This window comes from Heptranchias perlo, chromosome 21 (assembly GCF_035084215.1).
Source record: "Heptranchias perlo isolate sHepPer1 chromosome 21, sHepPer1.hap1, whole genome shotgun sequence".
Lineage (NCBI taxonomy): Eukaryota > Metazoa > Chordata > Chondrichthyes > Hexanchiformes > Hexanchidae > Heptranchias > Heptranchias perlo.
The window spans coordinates 50,230,939-50,249,838 of NC_090345.1; the positions used below are offsets into that span (position 1 = coordinate 50,230,939).

The following is an 18,900-nucleotide window of genomic DNA, read 5'->3' on the forward strand; positions in this document are numbered from 1 at the left end:
TGGAAGATTGTGGCCAGAGCCTTCGCTATCTCCACCCTTACTTCCATTAGCAACCTAGGATGCAACCCATCCGGACCACGTGACTTTTCTACTTTGAGCGCTGCCAACCTTTTATCTATTTATCTATTTATCTATTTTTATCCTATCCAATTTCTCTACTACCTCCTCCTTTACTGTGACATTTAAAAAAATCCCTTCATGGGGTGTGGGCATCGCTGGCGAGGCCAGCATTTATTGCCCATCCCTAATTGCCCTTGAGAAGGTGGTGGTGAGCCGCCTTCTTGAACCGCTGCAGTCCATGTGGTGAAGGTTCTCCCACAGTGCTGTTAGGAAGGGAGTTGCAGGATTTTGACCCAGCGACGATGAAGGAACGGCGATATATTTCCAAGTCGGGATGGTGTGCAGCTTGGAGGGGAACGTGCATGCGGTGTTGTTCCCACGTGCCAGCTGCCCTCGCCCTTGTCCTTCCAGGTGGTGGGCGTCGTCGGTTTGGGAGGTGCTGTCGGAGAAGCCTTGGCGAGTTGCTGCAGTGCATCCTGTGGATGGTACACACTGCAGCCACAGTGTGCCGGTGGTGAAGGGAGTGAATGTTTAGGGTGGTGGATGGGGTGCCAATCAAGTGGTCTGCTTTGTCCTTATTGGTGTCGAGCTTCTTGAGTGTTGTTGGAGCTGCACTCATCCAGGTAAGTGGAGAGTATTACATCACACTCCTGTCTTGTGCCTTGTACATGGTGGAAAGGCTTTGGGGAATCAGGAGGTGAGTCACTCGCCGCAGAATACCCAGCCTCTGACCTGCTCTTGTAGCCACAGTATTTATATGGCTGGTCCAGTTAAGAGTCTGGTCAATAGTGACCCCCAGGATGTTGGTGGTGGGGGATTCGGCGATGGTAATGCCGTTGAATATCAAGTGGCGGTGGTTAGACTCTCTCTTGTTGGAGATGGTCATTGCCTGCCACGAATGTTACTTGCCACTTATCAGCCCAAGCCTGGATGTTGTCAAGATCTTGCTGCATGCGGGCACGGACTGCTTAATTATCCGAGGGGTTGCGAATGGAACTGAACACTGTGCAATCATCAGCGAACATCCCCATTTCTGACCTTATGATGGAGGGAAGGTCATTGATGAAGCAGCTGAAGATGGTTGGGCCAAGGACACTGCCCTGAGGAACTCCTGCAGCAATGTCCTGGGGCTGAGATGATTGGCCTCCAACAACCACTACCATCTTCCTTTGTGCTACGTATGACTCCAGCCACTGCAGAGTTTTCCCCGATTCCCATTGACTTCAATTTTACTAGGGCTCCTTGGTGCCACACTTGGTCAAATGCTGCCTTGATGTCGAGGACAGTCACACTCACCTCACCTCTGGAATTCAGCTCTTTTGTCCATGTTTGGACCAAGGCTGTAATGAGGTCTGGGGCAGAGTGGTCCTAGCAGAACCCAAACTGTGCATCGGTGAGCAGGTTATTGGTGAGTATGTGCCGCTTGATAGCACTGTCAACGACACCTTCCATCACTTTGCTGATGATTGAGAGTAGACTGATGGGGCGGTAATTGGCCGGATTGGATTTGTCCTGCTTTTTGTGAACAGGACATACCTGGGCAATTTTCCACATTGTCGGGTAGATGCCAGTGTTGTAGCTGTACTGGAACAGTTTGGCTGGAGGCGCGGCCAGTTCTGGAGCACAAGGCGACAGCACTACATCCGGGATGTTGTCGGAGCCCACAGCCTTTGCTGCATCCAGTGCACTCAGCCGTTTCTTGATATCACGTGGAGTGAATCGAATTGGCTGAAGACTGGCTTCTGTGATGGTGGGGATATCGGGAGGAGGCCGAGATGGATCATCCACTCAGGACTTCTGTCTGAAGATGGTTGCAAACGCTTCAGCCTTGTCTTTTGCACACACGTGCTGGACTCCGCCATCATTGAGGATGGGGATGTTTACAGAGCCTCTTCCTCCCGTTAGTTGTTTAATTGTCCACCACCATTCATGACTGGATGTGGCAGGACTGCAGAGCTTTGATCTGATCCGTTGGTTGTGGAATAGCTTAGCTCTGTCTATAGCATGTTGCTTCCGCTGTTGGCATGCATGTAGTCCTGAGTTGTAGCTTCATCAAGTTGGCACCTCATTTTTAGGTACGCCTGGTGCTGCTCCTGGCATGCTCTTCTACACTCCTCATTGAACCAGGGTTGATCCCCTGGCTTGTTGGTAATGATAGAGTGAGGAATATGCCGGGCCATGAGATTACAGATTGTGCTGGAATACCATTCTGCTGCTGCTGATGGCCCACAGCTCCTCATGGATGCCCAGTTTTGAGCTGTTAGATCTGTTCTGAATCTATCCCATTTAGCACGGTGATAGTACCACACAACACGTTGGATGGTGTCCTCAGTACGAAGTCGGGACTTAATCTCCACGAGGACTGTGCGGTGGTCACTCCTACCAATACTGTCATGGACAGTTGCATCTGCGACAGGTAGATTGGTGAGGACGAGTTCAAGTTGGTTTTTCCCTCGTGTTGGTTCGCTCACCACCTGCCGCAGGCCCAGTCTGGCAGCTATTTCCTTCAGCACTCGGCCAGCTAGGTCAGCAGTGGTCCTACCGAGCCACTCTTGGTGATGGACATTGAAGTCCCCCACCCAGAGTACATTCTGTGACCTTGCTACCCTCAGTGCTTCCTCCAAGTGGTGCTCAACATGGAGGAGGACTGATTCATCAGCTGAGGGAGAGCGGTAGGTGGTCATCAGCAGGAGGTCTCCTTGCCCATGTTTCACCTGATGCCATGAGATTTCATGGGGTCTGGAGTCAATGTTGAGGACTCCCAGGGCCACTCCCTCCTGACTGTATATCACTGTACCGCCACCTCTGGTCGGTCTGTCCTGCCGGTGGGACAGGACATAGCCAGGGACGGTGATGGAAGAGTCTGGGATGTTGGCTGAAAGGTATGATTCTGTGAGTAAAACTATGTCAGGCTGTTGCTTGACAACTCTCCCAATTTTGGCACATGTCCTCAGATGTTCGTGAGGAGGACTTTGCAGGGTCGACTGGACTTGATTTGCCTTTGTCGCGTCTGGTACCTAGTGGTCTGATGCCGGGCGATCCGTCTGGTTTTATTCTTATTATGACTTTCTTTAGCGAGATTTTACAACCGAGTGGCTTGCTAGGCCATTTCAGAGGTTCAATTAAGAATCAACCACATTGCTGTGGGTCTGGAGTCACATATAGGCCAGACTGGGTGGCAGGTTTCCTTCCCTAAAAGGACATTAGTGAACCAGATGGGTTTTTACGACAATCCGGTAGTTTCATGGCCATCATTACTGATACTAGTATTTTAATTCCAGATTTTATTTAATTAATTGAATTTAAATTCCCCAGCTGCAGTGGTGGGATTTGAACTCATGACTCCGGATTATTAGTCCAGGCTTCTAGATTACTAGTCCAGTAACATAACCACTATGCTACCGTACCCCATATTGGCAGCATCGTCTACTTTCGTGAAGGCAGATGCAAAGTATTCATTTAGTGCCTCAGCCATGCCCTCTGCCTCCACAAGAAGATCTCCTTTCTGGTACCTAATTGGTCCCACCTTTTACTATTTATATGTTTATAAAAGACTTTTGGGTTCCAACACAGTCCCGCTATTCAATTAGATGATGGCTGATCTGTATCTTAACTCCATCTACCAGCCTTGGTTCCGTAATCCTTAATATCCCCTTGCCTAACAAAAATCTATCAGTCTCAGTTTCTCAGTTTTTTAATTTTCCAACTAACCTAGCCTCAACAGCCTTTTGGGGGAGAGAGTTCCAGATTTCCACTACCCTTTGTGTGATGAAGTGCTTTCTGACATCACCCCTGAACAACCTAGCTCTAATTTAAAAATTATGCCCCCTTGGTCTGAACTCTTCCACCAGAGGAAATAGTTTCTTTCTGTCTACCCTATCAAATCCTTTAATCATCTTAATTACATCTCCCCTTAATCGTTTATATTCAAGAGAATACAAGCCTAGACTATGCAATCTGCCCTTTTAGCCCTGGTATCATTCTGGTGAATCTGCACTGCACCCCCTCCAAGGCCAATATATTCTTCCTGAGGTTATGTTTATGTTACCCGCTAATCTATAGTCATCCACTCTCCTTGCCCTTCTTAATTCTTTTTTCAGATCAGTATTCTCCCCCCTCATCCCTTAAACAATGCGTGCATGCATGCTGTGCAGGGGTCTATGCACCTTCTATGCAAAGCTACAGGTACCAGTGCTTGTGAAACCATCCCAACTGAATAGTTTCTCCCAGCCCAGTGTCCTAGGAACCTGAAACTCTCCCTTCCATGTCATCCTTCAAGCCAAATGTTGACATACCATATCCATTTCTCCTTAATTTGTGGTACCGGGGTTAATCCGGAAATTACTACCCTCGAAGTCTTGTTCTTCAGTCAAGTGCCTACCTCCTCAAATATACCCGGCAACAACTCCATTACACTCTTTCCTAGGTCAACCATGACTTTTTAGTATTTTCTACCCATTCCATTATGTTCCTTACCCTGGTACCATCTGGTCTCAGGGTGCAGCTGCAAAGCAGGCTGTCTATTCCGCTAATTATTGAATCGCCACAGGTATCACTTGTCTGTTCTCCTGAGTAGACTCACTCTAATCACAATGACTTTGAAACTAATGTAGGTTCATTATGCAATTCGAGGCATTGGGGTGCTAAGGTAAAGCTCCAGCATGCATTTTTTCCTATCTCACTCCTGTGCAATAATGCTCCTCAGTTCTGAAGCCACAAGCTGAAAGGGTGAGCGTATTATGTAGCATTCTTTTTTCAGTGTATCATCAGTGATTATTGGTCACTGTTCTATTTTACACTAAACATTTTATCTGCTCATTCTGGAATCAGTATGTAGTTCCTGCAGCAACTGATTAAGCAAATACTGCTGGTCCCATCACATACTATATTATCAGGGAACGACCTATTTCACATTGCCTGTCTAAACACTGAAAGCAAAAAAAGTGAGCATTTGGATTCATTGAAACAAAGATTTTAAAAGGTTTCAATCAGGTAAGCAAAGGCAAACATTTGTCTGGGAAGTATGCCAACGTCAGTTAAGAGCATTTCTAATGCATACAAATGTGTAATCAACTCAGAAATGCTTTTGTCAAAGACTTTAGGTCACCCATTTACTTGGATATTAGCAACTAAACAGACTGCTGCAATTAGGCCTTCAATCGCTGATTGGCAACGAAACCCCATTTCTTCCTACATATGTCTGATGTGGTAAGGCTTCTGTTACTGCTGACTAATAATGTCCAGAACACTTGCTTTATTTAGAGCTTTGAAAAGACCACCTCAATCAGTAATATACATAGGGAGGAGGGCTTTTTAAAATGAGGACATTTAAATGCATGAATTAATACAGCATGTAGACTTTTAATATATAACAAGTCACCTCAAATAAACAATTTCGTACAGTCATAAAACTTTTCCCAATTTATTCCCTGGATACAGGCGTGGTGCCGGAGGATTGCTAACGTTGTACCATTGTTTAAAAAGGGAGCGAGGGATAGACCGAGTAATTACAGGCCAGTCAGTCGAACCACGGTGGTGGGCAAATTATTAGAATCAATTCTGAGGGATAGGATAAACCGTCACTTAGAAAGACATGGAGTAATCAAGGACAGTCAGAAGATCGTGCATATCGACACAGACATCAAGTTTCTACAGAGCTGCAAGAAAGCAGACAAGATCCCGAAAGGACTACAGATCACGAACCCACTCAAGTCGACATACAAAACAGACTACGCTGAGAGAGTCTGCCGTCGTACCTCTCGCACAATCCGCAACCATCTCGTACACCAGCTCTACAGCAGACGCCATAACCTCGAAACCAAGATAGAGTCCATACTCTCAACCTGTGCTCGGGACACAGACGACCAGCTACGAGACACCGCCAAATGGACGAGGCAACGGAACTACGCTGCCTACATGAAAACCAAGAGCAGGAAGCTTGAGAAACTCGGCATCACCACCAGCAGCAACCAAGCCACCCTCGGTACCACGGTTGCAACCACAGGGAAGTCCATAGTCAACTTGTCCGACCACACCCTTCAACCAGACGAAATCGAAGTTCTCCGCCGAGGGCTCAATTTCTGCCCCACCACCAAAATGGACCCCATCGGTCTCGCGGTGGACACAGGGCAATTCATCCGGGAATTCTTCCACAAACCCCAAGATTTCAGCAGCGAACCCAATGAGACAATCAACGATCCGGAACAGCAGACAGAGGGATCCGCGGTACAGCAACCGAAGAAGAAAGAGTCAAATTGGACCCCTCCGGAGGGTCGCTGCCCTAAGCTTGACATGTATGCTCAAGCTGTCAGGAGATGCGTCAACGCCAGATTCATCAGCCGCACTCACAAGACAGTCCTGAATGTCACCCGACCACAACGCAACGCCATCGACGCTCTCAAGACTAACCGCAATATCGTCATCAAACCAGTGGACAAAGGAGGAGCCATCGTCATACAGAACAGAACGGACTATTGCAAAGAAGCATACCGACAACTGGACAACTAGGAACACTACAAACGGTTACCCGTAGATCCAACCAAAGAACACACCCACCAGCTCAACAAACTGATCAAGACCTTCGATCCAGACCTTCAAAGCATCCTACGTGCTCTCATCCCACGTACTCCCTGCGTGGGAGACTTCTACTGCCTCCCAAAGATACACAAAGCCAACACACCCGGACGTCCTATCGTATCAGGCAACGGAACCCTGTGCGAGAACCTCTCTGGATACGTCGAGGGCATCCTGAAACCCATCGTACAGGGAACCCCCAGCTTCTGTCGCGACACTACAGACTTCCTACAAAAACTCAGCACCCACGGACCAGTTGAACCAGGAACACTTCTCACCACGATGGACGTCTCGGCACTCTACACCAGTATCCGCCACGATGACGGCATCGCTGCATCAGCCTCAGTACTCAACACCAACAACCACCAATCTCCAGACGCCATCCTACAACTCATCCGCTTCATCCTGGATCACAATGTCTTCACCTTCGATACCAGTTCTTTACCCAAACACATGGAACAGCCATGGGTACCAAATTCGCACCCCAATACGCCAACATTTTCATGCATAAGTTCGAGCACGACTTCTTCGCTGCACAGAATCTCCAACCAACGCTATACACCAAATACATCGACGATATTTTCTTCCTATGGACCCACGGCGAAGAATCACTGAAGAGACTACACGATAACGTCAACAAGTTCCATCCCACCATCAAACTCACCATGGACTACTCCTCAGAATCGGTTTCTTTCTTGGACACACGAATCTCCATCAAAGACGGGCACCTCAGCACCTCACTCCACCGCAAGCCCACGGACAGCCTCACGATGCTCCACTTCTCCAACTTCCACCCTAACCACGTCAAAGAGGCCATCCCCTATGGACAGGCCCTGCGAATACACAGGATCTGCTCAGACGAGGAGGAACGCGATGGACACCTACAGACGCTGAAAGACGCCCTCGTAAGAACGGGATATGCCGCTCGACTCATTGATCGACAGTTCCGACGGGCCACAGCGAAAAATCGCATCGACCTCCTCAGCAGATAAACATGGGACACAACCAACAGAGTACCCTTCATCGTCCAGTACTTCCCCGGAGTGGAGAAACTACGCCATGTTCTTCGCAGCCTTCAACATGTCATCGATGACAACGAACACCTCGCTAAGGCCATCCCCACGTCTCCACTACTCGCCTTCAAACAGCCACCCAACCTCAAACAGACCATTGTTCGCAGCAAATTACCCAGATTTCAGGAGAACAGCGTCCACGACACCACACAACCCTGCCACGGTAACCTCTGCAAGACATGCCAGATTATCAACACAGATACCACCATCACACGAGAGGACACCACCCACCAGGTACATGGTGCATACTCCTGTGACTCGGCCAACGTTGTCTACCTCATACGTCGCAGGAAAGGATGCCCCGGAGCATGGTACATCGGCGAGACCATGCAGACACTGCGACAACGGATGAACGGACACCGCGCAACAATCGCCAGACAGGAGGGTTCCCTCCCAGTCGGGGAACACTTCAGCAGTCAAGGACATTCAGCCTCCGATCTTCGGGTAAGTGTTCTCCAAGGCGGCCTTCGAGACACACGATAACGCAAAATCGAACAGAAATTGATAGCCAAGTTCCGCACCCATGAGGACGGCCTCAACCGAGATCTTGGGTTCATGTCACGCTATATGTAACCCCACCTGACATGGAGTCATCCCGACTCAAGTCGTAGTTGGCTTGTTCTCCATACACAGGTGCGGCCGGCCCTGCTGCTATTTCCAGCACAACGTGTGTGTGTGTGTGTGTGTGGTTGTGTGTGTGTGTGTGTGGTTGTGTGTGTGTGTGTGTGGTTGTGTGTGTGTGTGTGTGGTTGTGTGTGTGTGTGTGTGGTTGTGTGTGTGTGTGTGTGGTTGTGTGTGTGTGTGTGTGGTTGTGTGTGTGTGTGTGTGGTTGTGTGTGTGTGTGTGTGGTTGTGTGTGTGTGTGTGTGGTTGTGTGTGTGTGTGTGTGGTTGTGTGTGTGTGTGTGTGGTTGTGTGTGTGTGTGGTTGTGTGTGTGTGTGGTTGTGTGTGTGTGTGGTTGTGTGTGTGTGTGGTTGTGTGTGTGTGTGGTTGTGTGTGTGTGTGGTTGTGTGTGTGTGTGGTTGTGTGTGTGTGTGGTTGTGTGTGTGTGTGGTTGTGTGTGTGTGGTTGTGTGTGTGTGTGGTTGTGTGTGTGTGTGGTTGTGTGTGTGTGTGGTTGTGTGTGTGTGTGGTTGTGTGTGTGTGTGGTTGTGTGTGTGTGTGGTTGTGTGTGTGTGTGGTTGTGTGTGTGTGTGGTTGTGTGTGTGTGTGGTTGTGTGTGTGTGTGGTTGTGTGTGTGTGTGTGTGTCGTCTGATTTGACCCCTTGTGACCCCACCTCAGTATTCTTGGATGTAATGTTTCCCTGACTAACCTGTCTGAACACCATTCACTCCTTTGATTGCTGTGATTATCTCTCTGCCGAGGTGTGATAAAGGGCAGTTAGAAAGATTATCTGTAATCACCAGGCATTGCTCTCTGACTATATATGCTGTGCCTTTATGCAACTCTTCACTTCACCTGACGAAGGAGCAAAGCTCCGAAAGCTTGTGATTTCAAATAAAGCTGTTGGACTATAACCTGGTGTTGTGCGACTCCTTACATTTTTCCACCCCAGTCCATCACCGGCATCTCCACATCATAGCATAGATTTGTTAAGGGAAGGTCATGTTTAACTAACTTGATTGAATTTTTTGAGGAGGTCACAAGGAGGGTTGATAAGGGTAGTGCATTTGATGTAGCGTACATGGATTTTAGCAAGGCTTCTGACAAGGTCCCACAAGGCAGACTGGTCAAAAAAGTACAAGCCCATGGGATCCCAGGGAGAGTGGCAAGTTGGATCCAAAACTGGCTCAGTGGCAGGAAGCAAAGGGTAATTGTCGACAGGTGTTTTTGTGACTGGAAGGCTGTTTCCAGTGGGCTCAGTACTCGGTCCCTTGCTTTTTGTGATATATATTAATGATTTGGACTTAAATGTACGGGGCATGATTAAGAAGTTTGCAGATGATACAAAAGTTGGCCGTGTGGTTGATAGTGAGGAGGAAAGCTGTGGACTGCAGGAAGATATCAATGGACTGGTCGGGTGGGCAGAAAAGTGGCAAATGAAATTCAATCTAGAGAAGTGTGAGGTAATGCATTTGGGGAGGGCAAACAAGGCAAAGGAGTGCACAATAAATGGGAAGATACTGAAAGGTGCAGAGGAAGTGAGGGACCTTGGAGTACATGTCCATAGATTCCTGAAGGTAGCAGAACAGGTAGATAAGGTGGTTAAGAAGGTATATGGAATACTTTCCTTTATTAGCCGAGGTATAGAATATAAGAGCAGGGAGGTTATGCTGGAATAAAATACTGGTTAGGCCACAGCTTGAGTGCCGAGTACAGGAAGGAAGTAATTGTACAGAGGAGATTTACGAGGCTGTCGCCAGGACTGGAGAATTTTAGCTATGAGGAAAGATTGGATAGGCTGGGGTTGTTCTCTTTGGAACAGAGGAGGCTGAGGGGTGATTTAATTGAGGTGTACAAAATTGTGAGGGGCCTAGATAGAGTGGATAGGAAGGACCTATTTCCCTTAGCAGAGAGGTCAATAACCAGGGGGCATAGGTTTAAAGTGATTGGTAGAAGGATTAGAGGGAAGCAGAGGAAAAAAAAATTCATCCAGAGGGTGGTGGGGGTCTGGAACTCACTGCCTGAAGGGTGGTAGAGGCAGAAACCCTCAACTCCTTTAAAAAGTACCTGGATGTGGACCTGAAGTGCAGTAACCTTCAAGGGAATGGACCAAGTGCTGGAAAATGGGATTAGGCTGGGTGCTCATTTTCAGCTGGCGTGGTAACGATGGGCCGAATGGCCTTCTTCTGTGCCGTAAATTTTCTATGATTCTAATTAGAGCATTGCGAGTTAACCTTCCGAAAAACATCCACAGCTTTTAATGTGCACTCTTACCAGAACTTCTGTGATTTCTGACTTCAGTTGCTTATAAATATGATACCAAGTATCTAGAAGTGAACTATCGACCAACCCATCAACAGCACCTGCCCACCACAGAAGTCGTAACTACTATTAGAAGAAAACTTCAATCAAACATCCTTTGAGATCAAACTCTTGTACTAATCCATAGAGGGATTAACCTAAAAATATCAATATGTAATTTAAGGAATAATTTATTTTTAAGCCTAACCCCACAAACCGAACAAGAGAGGAGAGAGCGAGGGAACAGCGGCCGAGGAGAGAGCGAGGGAACAGCGGCCGAGGAGAGAGCGAGGGAACAGCGGCCGAGGAGAGAGCGAGGGAACAGCGGCCGAGGAGAGAGCGAGGGAACAGCGGCCGAGGAGAGAGCGAGGGAACAGCGGCCGAGGAGAGACTAAGAGTTGGAAGTGGCAGAGGAGAAAGAGACAAAAGGAGTTTTAGAATTGAAATTGTGAAATTAGTGGAGATTCCATTTTTAGCTGACAGAAGTACAACTTGTAAAGGATATCATTGTAATGAATTACTCACGTGTCTGAGCATAGAGTAAAACCATCTGTACAATACAGCAACACAGAAAAACATGTGCATGCAAAGTACGAGACCAAGACAAAACAATGACTGAAGAAAGATGACGACAGCCATAGATGGTGACTCATCATAAGCTTCTAAGAGGAAGTTAAAAAGGTGGGACCGCAAAGGAGCAGGTATCGCCACAGGGATAGCCTGCATATTCAAAGCTATTAACTTGTCTGAGAACTGAAAATCTAATCTTACTAAGCTGTATGGCAACCTCGGACTTTGAAAATAACTTTGTTATATTGTAAGCAAAAGATTCATGTTATGGCTGAGATATGCTTAACAAACACTTTTCTAGCTCAAATCTTATTGCCTAGTTAAGAACTGTTAACTCGGTCATGTGAGTCACTTTCAATATGTCAATCAATTTTCATAGGCTTATGTCAGGAATTATATGATAGTTAAAGTTCACATGTTTTGATGACAGCCAGAATTTTCTGGCCAATTCATACCTCTTAGCATCCCCTAGCAATCAGCCACAGCTAGAAGCTATTATCTTGAATCTACCTGCAATGATTTATACTCTGTTGATTAGTCTCTGTCTACCCAAGTGCCAATTGTAACCTTAAAGCCGAACTTAAATGCCGACTGTAACCTCAATGCTTAACCTTATGACGATATTAGTTATGTTAACTTAGCTGTTTGAATAAAATAGCAATAGTTTGCACATCCCTCTGCCATTGTCTTTTTGGACTCTGACAAGAGGGAGTTAACTCAGGCTCCACTGGTTGTACTGCAAATCTATGTTGAATGGCTCAATGTGTAACTATTTAATAACCTGGAGTGGGTACATATAGGTGGTTCAGGGGCAAGCTAAATTGGGCATTTTATAAACCTTAGACATTTATAGTAGAAATACATTTTAGTCTGCATACACGTGTGAGGAAGGACAAAGTTGGTCCAATACCCCGAACATATTTAGACTGAATACTGGAAGTTCCAAGAGTACAGTCCGTACACACAGGACATATTCTACTATCTACACCATTATCTTACAATTTTTTATCAACAGGGGATGTTTTCATTCACAGCTGTTCATGAAACCATGTTGATAGTCAATGAGAGACCACTGCCCATAGATGTCCAAACACACACATAACAAACTGCCTATTCAGCAGCGGCCAGACCATAAATCATCTAAAAATACTCACTGAATAGAGGTTACAGGGAAAAAAATAATTAGGTAGCCTAAGCCCCTAACAACTGCATCTGGACCACTCTTTGCTCTGGATGCTACTTCGAGGCAATGACCAACACGAGAGAGTCTAACCACTGCCCCATAACATTCAATGGCATCACCATCGCCGAATCCCCCACCATCAACATCCTAGGGGTCACCATTGACCAGCCACATAAATGCCCTTGCTACAGGTCAGAAGCTGGGTATTCTGAGGACAGTGTCTCTCCTCCTAACTCAAAGCCTTTTCACCATCTATAAGCCACAAGTCAGAACTGTGATGAAATACTATCCACCTCCCTGGATCGATGCAGCTGCAACTACTCAAGAAGCCTATCCAGGTCAAAGCAGACCGCTTGATCGGCACCTCATCCATCAGATTAAACGTCCACATCTTCCATCATTGATGTACTGTGGCTGCAGTGTGTACTATCTACAGGGTACGATGCAGCAATTCACCAAGACTTCTTCGGCAGCACCTCCCAAACCTGCGGCCTCCACCACATTAGAAAGACACGGACAGCAGGCGCATGGGGACGCCATCACCTCCATGTTCCCCTCCAAGTCACACACCACCTTGACTTGGACATACATCGCCATTCCTTCATCATCACCGGGTCAAAATCCTGCCTAACATCATTGTACCTTCGTCAACTGACTTCAGCGGTTGAAGACAACTGCTCAGGGCAACTAAGGATGAGCAATAAATGCCAGCCTTGCCAGCAAAACCCATATCTTGAGAATAAATAAAAATAAACTCCAATCATGCCCCTACATACACTGGGAGTCTCAAAGCCAACTTGTGCCTAAGCTATCCAGGCTTAATTAAATGAGGTGTGTCCCTGCAGGGAGAAAATACACACTCCATATACTATAGTTTGATTTGGAGGCTTTTGGCCATGACGACCATGTCAACACCCAACTGACTAAAAAAAAAACCACAACTCTCCAGAACCTTTATAACCAAAAGGACACCAAATCTTTGACAAACACAGTGGCCTAAATTTTAACCCCACAAACGGGCAGGTTGGGTGCGGGTGGGAAGGTAACAACGGTAAAAAAACCCAAAAACCCGACCCCAACTCGCCCACTTCCGGTTTTCACGGAGGTGGGACGAGCAACCAACCCGCTCTTGGTTGGTCACTGAAAGCTTCCAAGGAGGCTGTGGGCCTCCATTTTTACAGCTTTTTTATTTTTTACTCCTGGGGGCCGGGATTTCCGGGCCTTCTACTTCACGCCACACAAGAGGAGGCGAGAAGGTCCATAACAGCAGGTAAGTGCCTTTATCTCACTGCTTTTGGGCCCGGAGGAGCAGGACTGCTTCCCCCAGGCCCAAGAAGCCTACCTGCAGTGACCCCCCACCACGATCTTTAAACCCTCCCATGATCTCCGGCCCCTCTGACTTCCCTGATGACCGACCTCCGATGACTCCCGACCTCCCCCGCCCCCTCCCCTCTCCCCCCCCCGCCCCCTCCCCTCTCCCCGCCCCCTCCCCCTCCCCTCCTCCTCCTCTCCCCCTCCTCCTCCTCCTCTCCCCCTCCTCCTCCTCCTCTCCCCCTCCTCCTCCTCCTCCCCCCCCCCCTCCTCCTCCTCCTCCTCCCCCCCCCTCCTCCTCCTCCTCCTCTCCCCCCCCTCCTCCTCCTCTCCCCCCCCTCCTCCCCCCCCTCCTCCCCCCCCTCCTCCCCCCCCTCCTCCTCCTCCTCCTCCTCCTCCTCTCCCCCCCTCCTCCTCCTCCTCCTCCTCCTCCTCCTCTCCTCCTCCTCCTCCTCCTCCTCTCCCCTGACAATGTCAATCAGGCTGGCCTGTCGGCGGGAAACTGACAAAAAATAACAAATAAAAGATGTCTTTACGTCAAAATCGTAAAGACGTCCGGGAAACACATACTTCTGGCTTTCTCGTCAGGAATTGCGCCCCCACCCTCCCCCTGGTTAAAATTTAGGCCCAAGTCTCTATAGCATAGGAACATAAGTGGGCCATTTATCCCCTCGAGCCTCAGAATCCCTATGCTCCAAAAGTCACCCAGTGTTACATCAACAGGTAGTCAATGCCATCTCTGGCGACACCCACCACACAAACACTGCATTGAGTATCAGCTTTGTCTCAGTGTTGTCTCTTTCGCCTCCAAGTCAGAAGGTTGTGGGTTCAAGCCCTACTCCAGGAACTTGAGTACATAATCTAGACTGACAGTCCAGTGCAGTACTGAGGAGGTGCTGCACTGTCGGATGTGCCATTTTTTGGATGAGACGTTAACCCGAAGCCCCGGTGCCCTCTCAGGTGGACGTAAAGCATCCCATGGCACTGTTCAAAGGAGAGCAAGGGAGTTCTCCCCGATGTCCTGGCCAGTGTTCATCCCTCAACCAACACCACAAAAACAGATTATCTGGTCAATATCACATTGTTGCTTGTGAGACCTTGCTGTGTACAAATTGGTTGCCGTGTTTCCTACATTACAACAGTGACTACACTTCAAAAGTACTTCATTGGCTGTAAAGTGCTTTGGGACATCCTGAAGTCGTGAAAGGCGCTATATAAATGCAAGTTCTTTCTTTTTTGCTGTCTTTCGGTTGAGATGTGAAACTGAGGTTCAATCTACCCTCTCCAGTGGACATAAAACATCCCATGGCACAACGTGAAGAAGAGCACAGGAGTTCTCCTGGTGGCCTGGTCAATATTTAGTCCTGAACCTCCATTACTAAAATCAGATTATCTGGTTATTTATCTCATTGCAGTTTGTGGGATCTTGCCATGCACAAATTGGCTACCTAGTTTCCCTACATTACCACAGTGATTATAAGTGCTTAATTGACTGTGAAGCACTTCGATACATCCTAAGGTCATGAAAGGCGCTATATAAATACAAGTTCTTTCTTATTTGCCCAGTTTTGGACTCAGTGTGGCAACCCCTAAATCTTTTGGTCCAGACATGGCCATCAGCCAGGGCTATCTGCACCATATCCAGAGCTCTCAATGCTAGGTTCAGGGCTTGTGTACCAGTGATAGGGTTCTTGGTGGAAGCTCCAGTGCTCACTGTGTCAGGTCCAGGGCTATCAGCGCCAGGCCTTTTGGTGTCAGGTCAATTGTTATCACTGCCATGTACAAGGTTCTCTATGCCACAGTATCAGTCCCTTGTCCAGGGCTATCAGTGCCAGGGCTCTGGTTGCCATGTCCAGGGTTGTCAGTGCAAGGCCCAGGGTGCCCAGGCCTCAGCTGCTGGGCCTGGGGGACTCAGTGCCGGCTCCGGGGTGCCCGGGGCTCAGTGTCGGCTCCGGGGTGCCCGTGTCGGCTCCCCGGGGCTCAGTGCCGGCTCCGGGGTCCCCGGGTCCCCGTGCCGGCTCCCGGGTGTCCCGGGTTCAGTGCCGGGTCCCGGGTGTCCCGGGTTCAGTGCCGGGTCCCGGGTGTCCCGGGTTCAGTGCCGGGTCCCGGGTGTCCCGGGTTCAGTGCCGGGTCCCGGGTGTCCCGGGTTCAGTGCCGGGTCCCGGGTGTCCCGGGTTCAGTGCCGGGTCCGGGGTGCCCGGTGCCAGGTCCGGGCTGCCCCGGGGCCCGGTGCCAGGTCCGGGCTGCCCGGGGCTTTCATTACTAGTTGCTCTGGCGACACAGTCTGCAAACTTTGATCTCGCAGCCGCTGATCCCCGCTCTCCTACTTACCCAGAAGATGGTGGCGTATGTGACGAGGGTGAACTTGAGGCAGATGTAGTTGAGGCGCTGGCAGTGGTTGCGCGGCCCCGGCGCGCGCTCCCCCATTCTGGCCCCTAATCGTTTATTTCGGTCGCGAGACGAGGCGAATTATTTTTGAAAAAAAACCGTTTCTGGTTCACCTGCGCGTGGCACCGCCCGCCTTCTTCATCCCGCCCCTTGGTGGGTATCCACCAATCAGCAGGCCAATTGCCTGTGACTGACATTACTACGGCCCAATGAAAGGCAGGCTAGGAATCAAAATAACCGTCTCCTGAGGCAGCCCAGCACCCTCTAGGTGTGGTGGGGGAGTGCTGCATCTCTCAGCCACAAGGTGAGACTGGTCAACAAGGGTGGTCCATGATCCGTAGGGAACGTTAAAGTGCAGGTAAGATTTACAGGAGTAGAACTCTTTAGTCAAACAGTTCCTAAAATACAAAGACGTTTTCCTATGGCGTGATTTCGACGCTATCAATTAGTAGGAAGGCAAATGGGTCCCTGAACTTTTAGATCTTGGAAAATCAACCAAGTGTCTAAAATTCCATTCCTGTACAAAGGATTTTAGAAATTCACGACCTCAAAAGGGTGGTAATGAATAAAAAGTAGAATACAACAAATAAAGGGCCAAAGTACATCACAACACGGCAAACAAAAAATACTTATGTAGTGCAAGCAGGGAGAGAGGTAGTGTACACAGGCTGATGATGTGGAGATGCCGGTGATGGACTGGGGTTGACAATTGTAAACAATTTTACAACACCAAGTTATAGTCCAACAATTTTATTTGAAATTCACAAGCTTTCGGAGGCTTCCTCCTTCCTCAGGTGAATGTTGTGGAATTAATTAATCTTAATTGCCCTCTGAAATGGCCTAGCAAGCCACTCAGTTGTAAAAATCTCGCTAGGGATGGGCAATAAATGCCGGCCTTGCCAGTGACGCCCACATCCCGTGAACGAATAAAAAAAAAATGAAATCCTCGAACCCTTCGCATTTATAAATCACAGAACAATACCTGGTGATTACAGATAGTCTTTCCAACTGCCCGTTGCCAAGGCAATCACAGTGTGCAGACAGAGAGGTGTTACCTACTAGGCCACCGAATATACAAACAACCAAAAAAAAACAGAGAGAGAGAGGCAGAAACATAGAAACATCCGGAAGGAAGAGAAAGACAGCAAATGACCCGTTATATTAAAAACAGATAACATTTGTTCGCTGGTGGGGTTATGTGTAGCGTGACATGAACCCAAGATCCCGGTTGAGGCCGTCCTCATGGGTGCGGAACTTGGCTATCAATTTCTGCTCGACGATTTTGCGTTGTCATGTGTTTCGAAGGCCGCCTTGGAGTATGCTTACCCGAAGGTCGGTGGCTGAATGTCCTTGACTGCTGAAGTGTTCCCCGACTGGGAGGGAACCCTCCTGTCTGGGCGATTGTTGCGCGGTGTCCGTTCATCCGTTGTCACAGCGTCTGCATGGTCTCGCCAATGTACCATGCTCTGGGGCATCCTTTCCTGCAACGTATGAGGTAGACAACGTTGGCCGAGTCACAGGAGTATGAACCATGCACCTGGTGGGTGGTGTCCTCTCGTGTGATGGTGGTATCTGTGTCGATGATCTGGCATATCTTGCAGAGGTTACCGTGGCAGGGTCGTGTGGTGTCGTGGACGCTGTTCTCCTGAAAGCTGGGTAATTTGCTGCGAGCTTCGATTTCGTCTGGTTGAAGGGTGTGGTCGGACAAATTGACGATAGACTTCCCTGTGGTTGCAACCGTGATACCAGGGGAAGCTTGGTCGATGCTGGTGGTGATGCCGAGTTTCTCCAGCTTCCTGCTCTTTGTTTTCATGTAGGCAGCGTAGTTCCGTTGCCTCGTCTGTTTGGCGGTATCTCGTCTGTTTGGCGGCTCCGGGAATTCTTCCACAAACCCCAAGATTTCAGCAGCGAACCCAATGAGACAGTCAACGATCCGGAACAGCAGAGGGATCCGCGGTACAGCAACCGAAGAGGAAAGAGTCACACGAATCTCCATCAAAGACGGGCACCTCAGCACCTCACTCTACCGCAAGCTCACGGACAACCTCACGATGCTCCACTTTTCCAGCTTCCACCCTAACCACGTCAAAGACGCCATTCCCTATGGACAGGCCCTGCGAATACACAGGGTCTGCTCAGACGAGGAGGAACGCGATGGACACCTACAGACGCTGAAAGACGCCCTCGTAAGAACGGGATATGACGCTCGACTCATTGATCGACAGTTCCGACGGGCCACAGCGAAAAATCGCATAGACCTCCTCAGAAGACTAACACGGGACGCAACCAACAGAGTACCCTTCGTCGTCCAGTACTTCCCCGGAGCGGAGAAACTACGCCGTGTTCTCCGCAGCCTTCAACATGTCATCAATGATGACGAACACCTCGCTATGGCCATCCCCACACCTCCACTACTCTCCTTTAAACAGCCACCCAACCTCAAACAGACCATCGTTCGCAGCAAATTACCCAGCTTTCAGGAGAACAGCGTCCACGACACCACACAACCCTGCCACGGTAACCTCTGCAAGACATGCCAGATCATCGACACAGATACCACCATCACACGAGAGGACACCACCCACCAGGTGCATGGTTCATACTCCTGTGACTCGGCCAACGTTGTCTACCTCATACGTTGCAGGAAAGGATGCCCCAGAGCATGGTACATTGGCGAGACCATGCAGACACTGCGACAACGGATGAACGGACACCGCGCAACAATCGCCCAGACAGGAGGGTTCCCTCCCAGTCGGGGAACACTTCAGCAGTCAAGGACATTCAGCCACCGAACTTCGGGTAAGCATACTCCAAGGCGGCCTTCGAGACACACGACAAC

At 48.9% G+C, this 18,900-nt stretch overlaps 1 protein-coding gene across 2 annotated transcripts in view; it reads right to left on the minus strand.

The window, feature by feature from the left end:
- The window catches only part of tspan15 (tetraspanin 15), a 255,113-nt gene extending 238,897 nt beyond the window's left edge, over window positions 1–16,216 (minus strand). For both annotated transcript variants that reach the window (XM_068002643.1, XM_068002642.1), the window contains exon 1: window positions 16,005–16,216. In XM_068002643.1, coding sequence (XP_067858744.1) covers window positions 16,005–16,100 — 96 coding nt within the window. In that variant the 5' untranslated portion in view covers window positions 16,101–16,216. The remainder of the gene's footprint in view (window positions 1–16,004) is intronic.
- Window positions 16,217–18,900: the final 2,684 nt, after the last annotated feature.